The sequence below is a fragment of the Macadamia integrifolia genome, chromosome 10, assembly GCF_013358625.1.
Source record: "Macadamia integrifolia cultivar HAES 741 chromosome 10, SCU_Mint_v3, whole genome shotgun sequence".
Taxonomy (NCBI): Eukaryota; Viridiplantae; Streptophyta; class Magnoliopsida; order Proteales; family Proteaceae; genus Macadamia; species Macadamia integrifolia.
Genome location: NC_056566.1, coordinates 30,359,887 through 30,368,592, shown reverse-complemented (window position 1 = coordinate 30,368,592; position 8,706 = coordinate 30,359,887). Strand labels below are relative to the sequence as shown.

General features: G+C 36.5%; 1 protein-coding gene across 1 annotated transcript; it reads right to left on the bottom strand.

Moving 5' to 3' along the window:
* Window positions 1–257: 257 nt before the first annotated feature.
* Window positions 258–4,387, bottom strand: LOC122092377. The gene is made up of 4 exons (XM_042662688.1): window positions 4,305–4,387; window positions 3,890–4,146; window positions 1,510–2,168; window positions 258–395 (listed from the first exon to the last, which is right to left on the bottom strand). The coding sequence occupies exons 1-4, from the start codon at window positions 4,385–4,387 to the stop codon at window positions 258–260; spliced, it is 1,137 nt and encodes a 378-aa protein (XP_042518622.1).
* Between the last annotated feature and the right edge of the window lie 4,319 nt (window positions 4,388–8,706).

Below are 8,706 nucleotides of genomic sequence, written 5' to 3'. Positions count from 1 at the left end.
TCCGAATCAGTTTTTATTTTTTTTTTTTTTTTTTTTTTTTTTGTAAAATGGAACGAAACTGGGAAGACGGAACTCCATTTTGGAGTTCCGTCCAATCTCGTTTTTTCAGTTTTTTTTTTCACTTTTTGTTAAAAAAAAAACAGAAACGGACCATAAGTGCACCAAATAGAAGATTCCGTTTTTTCGTTCCAATAGAACGAAAAAACTCCAGAAACGTTTTTTTAAAACGATACCAAACGGAGCCTAAGTGTTCATCACTATTGTGCTGTTTCCTTCATCCACTTTGCACCCTCTTTAACTAGCTTTTTGTGTTCCACTGTGAATAACTTTCTTGATGTATGTCCCTCTTTGTTTTTCATGGTTCTGGTAGCAGGTTGCATAATGCTTTCCACTTCCTGTAGTAGTGAAAGAAATATATAAGTAAAATCCAAATGATGGGTTAATATTATAAGAATCATTGACACTACAAGAAAACAAGGTATTTACGACACTTTTTTACGGAGAGATGTAATTTTCCTCTCGAAAGAAGCCATTTAAGGGCAGATACGTGTTGGGAGGTAAGATTCAAAACCCTTCACTGTGAATAACCATGAAAAAAATATCAGCTAATGATTTATGGAAATTTTACAATTTTGAAACATAAGTAAGAGCAAGGATCCAATAAAAAATTTTGGAGGAAGGAGGTTGCTGTTAAGGAGAGCTTGTTCTTTGATCATGGATTGGGCATATAGAGTCGTTTGGATTGTATTTTCAGAGTAAATTATCTGAAATATTAGTTTTATTTGTCATTTTCTTTGATGATTATGTAAATATTAAATTTATATAGATTTATCTATATTAATAATTTTGTGTGATATAATTATTAAATGTCTAGTTCAATATAGTGTAAAGAGGATAAATATGTGTATGAGAAAATAAAATTTTTTTTTTAACCTACAAACCTTTAGCGACGGATTTTTCTTTCCCTCAAAATGACAGCCCTTAGTTGCAACAAAATTTATCTATCCCTACAAGGAGGAGACGATTCGTTGTAAAAAGCTGTCTCAAATAATGCAGTCTCTATAGGGGGACGGAAATAGTTCAGTCGCTACATTGTCCTAAAAACACACTATTTACGATAGATATTTCTTTCGTTTTAGTTATTATTTGTGACAGAAATTTTTGTCTAGAAAACTATCACTATTGACGCTCCCCTTAGGGATGGAGAAATTTATCCGTCTCTGAAATTATGCAACTCCAGTTGTTACGATAAATATGCAATAAAATCTTTTACTATACCTAAAAGATATTAGCGACAATATTTTGATATTCAGACAGAAAATTTGTGTCCCCAAAACCCTTTTTCTTGTATTATGAAGATCAAATAGAATACCTGATCAATCAATATATATATATATATATATATATAGATATCATATTATTATATAAAGCAACAACTCTATCTTAATTACGTTCTCTTAAAGATCAAATACTAATAAGAGTGAAATAATGGAAGAATTAAATATGTACCTTATACCATTGTATCTCATGCTGGACTTGGAGAGCGACACGTGGCATTTGATTCAAACTTGAATCATGTGGCTTTTTGGCAGCTAGATGTGACATGTAGTTTTGAGAATCATCTGCCAACCCCACAAGAAATTCCTTCAATGGACCTAGGTCACGAAGGAGGCCAAAAATTTGTTCTTGGCGTTGGCAGATTGCATAATGAAATATGGTTTGGCCTCCATGTTCATGTTGAAGTCGCAACTGATCATCACGAGATGTTATGGATTCCTGTTGCTGCTTCTTGACCTTTCCAGTAAGTGTGGCTTTGCCTTCATATTGAAGGTGATGATCATGATCCCCTTGAGACTCCCCCTTTTGAGCAAGTGTGGCTTCGACTTCATATTGAAGTACCTGATCATGAGATTCCATTTGAGCTGCTTCGGTTGGACGAAGGTAAGTTCCACGTAGAAGCTGAGGAAAATGATGGATAATCTCCTCTATGAATTCAACAATTCCAAACTCAGTTGCATTGAACATTACTCTAATTAGAGCATCCTTCACTTGTTCAAGATTTTCATATAATGAATATAACATCCTTATATTTTTCAGTAGCCTACGAGCACTATCATACTTCATCTTCATATTGTATACGGCCGTCAAACCTGGAATTGCCTGCCAGTCTACGTACATACATACGTAGTCAAAAAATAGTTATCATATCATGCATGGTAGAGAGACCGGATCCTCTCTTAGACCATGACCTCTTGCAATAATCTCACATCATACAAGGAAAGGATTTCGCATCTATGATAGACTTAATTTATTATTGAGGAAGTAAAGGAGGAAAAAGAACAGCAACCGGTTGTGTTCCCTATGGAGGGCACAGGGTTATCATTCGGAGAGCATACAAGGGGTAAGAGGTCATTCCACGAGACCCTGTGAGAGGGCGTACATAGCAGACAAGACTGGCCGGTTACCGTTCTTTTCTGTCTCCTTGTTATTTTATCAAAAAAAAAAAAAGTACGTAATACTATTGGTTAGAGATGAGATTAGAGGAAAGCGGATGAAGTCCTCATACGATAACCATTTTCGTACGAGACTGATCCACACAGATGGAATCTACCCAAGGAATAACCCCATGGTGGATTCCATCTATGTGGATCAGACCGTACGAGAACCTGATCCACACTCAGATTAGAGGTGGTGTAAGATGGCATTATTAATTAATAATTATCTCACGCACTTGGTTTAATTGCAATGCTTAATGTGCAAGGACACCACAAGCATAGTCTCTTACAAATCCGATGAATGATGCTGCCATCTCCTCCACTTCCTCCATTTGTGCCTCCTATTCCTATCAATGAAATACATGACGAAAAGAATGTTTTTCGTTCTATCGTTTTCAAATGGAAAGCCAAGTAATTGCAAAAAAGAATGTTTTTCGTTCTATCGTTTTCGAATGGAAAGCCAGGTAACTAGAACTCCTAGTAACAGCCATAAGGTAATAGAATCTCAGGGCCTGGCTGGAAAATACCCTCCTAGAGGTAAAAAATTTCACCTTTACCCCTGATATTCCATTCCCTGACTGTTACCAGGCAGCAGCTAAATTTCGTTGTGAAAAAACACCCTTACCCCTTAAAAACAGGTGCTATGTGTGGATGTGGAGAACTGTAAACAAGCATTAGAAATGTTTTTTGGAATACAAATTCTGAGAATAAGTTTTACAAAAGGGATGTTATAATTTTTTTTCTTCACATGCAATCCTCAAGGACCTCAACTCTCACAATGGTCCAAAAACATAGAGAGAGAGAGAGAGAGAGAGAGAGAGATCTTGCTTTCATTGCCGCCGTTTTCCACATCACTGGTTTTCACAGGCATATTGGAAACAAAATCTGGCACTGATCCGAATGAAAATATATCAGAATATTTTGAGTTTAGAAAGCGACCGAACAAAGTTGTAATAAGTTATAAAATGTATTGGGACATCATATAGGAAAGCAGTCAACCAAAAGCTTCAATTTATTTATTTTTTTTTTTTTTCTGGTTTTATTAATGCGATACGATATTTATGTTAAATTGCTTCCAGCCCCTTGGATTGGTATTATAGAAGTAAGTTACAAATAGCCACCATTGGATGAATGTTAAAATGGGTGTTACCTTTAATAACACAATAATAATTAAAGTTTTTTTTTTGTTGTTGTCATAATAATGGGAGGAGGTTAGGTATGTCGGCATATTTACTGGAGCTAGCAGTTCAACCACTAGGATGGGAGAGGAATAGGGGACTTTTCCATAGGTAAGAGGAGAGAGATAGACACAGATATGGATATACCCACAGCACACCCAACCTTTTCCCTATATATATATATATATATATAAGTGTTACCGAAGGGGGCCTTACATTTGTATATGGTATTTTGGATTTCAAAAGCCAAGACCCCAAACCCATGTCTGTCTTGGGTGATGAATGAACTTCGAAATCCAGAAGGCATCATTGATATTGCAATCACGGCTGTAATTTGATTGTCATCCTCCGTCAAGAGTAGATCTTCGCAGTACATTTGTAGTAGATCAAGTGCTAGATCTACAAAATTGAAGTAAATGATATGAGTGGATTTCAAGTGTGAATACGATCGAGAATCATTCTCGTACAATGACCTGATCCAAACTCATAAATGACTAACAAAAATGAATCATTCACGAGGTGTATGCCTTCAAGTTATATACTTGCCATAGAATTCACCAAAAATTAAAGAAGTATTGTAGCTCTAGTTGACTTCAGATCCTCTCTCTTTCTCCTTACTTCACTCATGTACAAAGATGTCCTTTCCTCCATTCTTTCATCCATGGCTTCCTTGTTTTTTTCTTCTTCCTTCTTCATGGCTGCAGCTTCCTCCATGGCTACCACTTTTTTATACTCCCTTTCTACTTTCTCTTCTTCTTTTTTATATTGCTCTTTAATTAATGAACTTGTAAAGAAACTGCACAACATCTCTTTTGCCAGCCCTTGCAGCTACAACAATTGGGATGCTGATCAAATTCATGCTTTTCAACATCACTGGGCTGTTATTCTTCTCTAGAAGGACCTTCACCATCTTTATATTTCCAATTAAGGCAGCAATATGGAGGGCTGTTCTACCTAGTTTTTCTGGAAGCTTTACTTCTTCTGCACTCATCTTTTTCACCAACTCCTCTACAATGATTACATGTTCTTTTTTGAACTGCGACATGAAGAGGAAATTCTGCCTCTGATGTAAGTCAGGCTGAAAGAGCTCCAGCGTTAGCGTTGAGGAACTCTTGGACAGCCTTCAAATTACCATAGGCGATAGCATTGTAAAAACGAGGGACACCATGTATAATTCGTGATCTCTTCCCTCTTCTTTCCTACAAAGAGAATTTAAAGAAAAAAAGAAAGCCACATAAATTCATTATTAAATTTTTTTCTTATGATGGAAAAAAAATCATGATGATGCAATAATTGATTTATGTGTCTAGATCATTGTTAGTAAAAATGGAAACGGACGGTATGAGTTTTAAACAATAAAATTTTTTGAATTAAATGGTCAAAAAAACATAGAACGGTAAAAATCGGAAAACGGACAGTACGGGTTTTAAACGTGTAGATTTCAAACAAACGGGACTAAAAAAATGGTAGTATACTCATATAAATTAGCAAATTATTATATGAATACCTGCATCTAGTGTTCAAAATGACCTCGGGTCCATAATGACCCCACAACCGTATGGACCGGGTCATACCAGGGTTGAATGAAAATCATTCATCTTTCACTGAAAACAGTGAAGAGCACTAAACACTTCTATGTGAGTGGCCCAACGTGTGCCTAGTGGGAAACTAGAATTATTGTTGGGGCATCAAATGTAGTGGTTTACATCCTTGATCTACTCTGACCCATTTTAATAGGTTTAAAATTTTTAATATTAGTGATCTAATATTTTTGATGGAATTGGCTCTCAGTACTCAAATTTTCACGCTAAAGTGAGAGTTCTTGCAATGCAGCTTTGGTGTTAAAAAAAAAGCCGAACCATCCCAAACCTACTTTGAGCTCTGAAAAAGATCTGGGCTATAAGTGTTTCAGGCCCATTTCCGGGCTGGGCCTAGGCTGAGCCCGCCCGACCATTTATATACAATAAATATCTTATATTATTATGTTAGCATATAAAGTGTCATAATTTATTTTTGTCTTCACTCACGGAAACATTTTTTTAAGGGTAATTTATAGTGCCACCCCCTGGAGAATGCCACAATTATAAGACCACCCCCTTTGTTTCACCAAATTAGAATCAAACCCACTACCATCAGTCACTATTAAGGAATGTTATGAAATGACGTTCTTGCCCATATGAGTAAACCATTGATAAGTTACCCATTTTCATTATCCCAAAAATACCCCTCTTTACCATTTTACCATTTCATTCTCTTTATGTCCTTCTCTCCTTCTCTCCATACTTGTGACCAAGGGTTTAGACGAGTTCCAGCCGATTGAGGCACATATATGGAATGAAATTCAATCTCAATCATTAATACCTTAGAAAAAAAAAATGGGAGATTCGCAGCTTCACCCCAAATGAGGAGGTACAGGGAAATGTAGAGGAGCTCACGGCGGTGATGAGAAGCAGAGTGGCCAATTGATGTTGGCATCAATTTCTTTGTGACCAAACCGCAGGTCACAACAAAAGTTGTGCTATTGTAGTTTTCTGGACACCTGGTTCAACTGAGGTCTTACTTAATGTGCTGGGTTCTGGGGCGGTTGGTTCTGGTGGTCTGAAGGAAGTGATTTCAGAAGGTCTTAGAGGAGCTAGCTATGAGTTATATAAGAGAATTTGCAGATTGGGTTTATGGGAATCAAATTTAGCTGAATCATTGGACAAAGCCTTGGAAGAGCCTATCCCTGATGCATTGGGAGCCAATTCCACAAAGATTTGTCAGAGATATACTGTAGCAATGATTCTGTGATTAAACTTGAAGATTTTTCATATTTATGAAAGGCATAAAAAGTTATGATGCTGATTGCAAAGTTCGGGTAGCAGAACATCTTTGTGGCTACAGATCGGCGGAGGCTGCTGGGGAGAAGAAGAAGGTCACAGGAAGCAGAAGAAGAGGACAAAAAGGATAGGGAGCTCGGCTACAATTCGGGGAGAAGTAGCTACGACCTTGCTCAGTAGGGCCTATTGTCTGTGTCTTGTGGGTGAATGGTGCAAGCCATTTTCTGCCTCGTGGCCTGCAACCAATTTCATTTCGACAAGAAAATGATGGATGAGATCATCCAGATGCAGATCAATAACAATCTAGTGCCTTCTAAGAATTGCCGGCATAAGATACCCGATATCAATCGTGAAGGAAATTGATATCGAAGCTTTGATTGCCATTTTGGTAGGGTTCCCAGTTGATTCACTCACCAAAGAGCAAATCGAATCCAACGCTATGTCGACGCTTTGCGGAGTAAGAAATGGAATCTAGCATGAGCAAGATGACGAGTTTTGTTGCCGGGTAAAAGAAATAGAAATTATTACAAGGGTATTTTAAGTACTTTATATATAATAAGGGCATTTTGGTATTTAAAATAAAATATAATTGCTGACATCAGCATATATGGTAGGGGGTCTGAGTCTAATTTGGTGAAATAGAGGGGGTGGTCTTGTAATTGTGGTATTCTTCAAGGGGTGGCGCTGTAAATTACCCTTTTTCTAATTACTCCGTTCAAGTTTATCTATGATGTGGGTTCAGGTTTCAATAATGTTCTTTCTCTCTTTTTTTTCCCAATAAAATCCATTTTTTCTTTTTTTTAATATATTCTATGGCTTTCAAAATTTGAAAATGAGTGGGTGGATGGTTTTTCACTATCTCTCTTTATACCCCTCCCATCCCAATGGCAATATACAGTAAGGGTGTCAATATATAACCGAAACCGTTTATCAAAATCAAAATCGACTGATTATAACCGAACTTAACCGCACCGTAGTAAATTGATCCAATTTTAATTTTATAGGCCATAATTTTGGTTCTAAACCGAACCGAACCAAAAAATCGATGGTTAATTGGAACCTAGTATTAAAGACTTAAAGTGTTTTGAAATTCGATGGGTCTCTACGAAAAAATGGGAGAAAAAAAAAAAAAAAGCAAAGTACTAACCGAGAAGGGAGCTTCACTTTCACACAAACACACTTCTTGATTTTCTAATTTCTAGGATCATAGCTAATTAGTTATAATATGTGTAGTCTTTTACATTGAAAGTATATTGTCTTTGGCAAAATGAAAGTATATTGTCTTTGGCAAAATGAAAGTATATTGTCCTTGGTAAAATAAAAGTATATTGTCTTAACTCTTTAGGAAATTTAATATATGTAGGATTCACACTAGTTGTAGGATGCAAACCATTTTCTAAAATTACACTATTAACCCCATGTAAACAGGTTGTGAATCGAATAATAAAAATTGATTAAAAACCGCTAAAACCAAAATCGGATGAAAACGATTCTGATTTCACCTTATTCCTATCCGGTGCGGTTTTTGTTTCACCTTATCAAAATGTAAACCGAACAAGAACCGAATCGAATAACCAAAACTGCACCGTTTGACACCCTAATATACAGGGAATGCCATGGTTAATTACGGCCCGTTTGATTTTGTTTATCCTGGTTCTGTGTCTAGAAACAACAGAATTGGCAAAAAATATTTTCGATGGCTTTCAAAATTTGAAAATGAGTGGATGAATGGTTTTTCACTCTCTCTATACCCCTCCCCTCCCAATGGCAATACACAGGGAATGCCATGGTCAATTAGGGGCCCGTTTGATATTGTTTATCCTGTTTTTGTGTCTAGAAACAACAGAAATGGTAAAAACTGTTTATGTGATAAGAAACGATTTTTTGAATTGCAAAAAGGTGTTTGATTTTTCTATTCCCGAAACGTTCTCAACAATGTAGTCAAGTTCAAGACATGAGTGAAGGCATGACAATATAGGAATGCAACTCATGAGTAAAGGCGTGACGTTGGAGTTGTAGGTATGCTTCATGGAGATGAGCTTCAGAAGGATGAAGGCAATCTGAAAGTATTGGAATCGCCACATATGAATAGCGAGAAGTTTCAACATTGGATTGGGGTTTGGGTAGGTCGAGTGAAGTATTGGGTTTTTCACAATTTTTGTCGTTCCCACTTATTTCTAAAAATAAAAAGACAAGTCTAACTTTTTTCTCCAT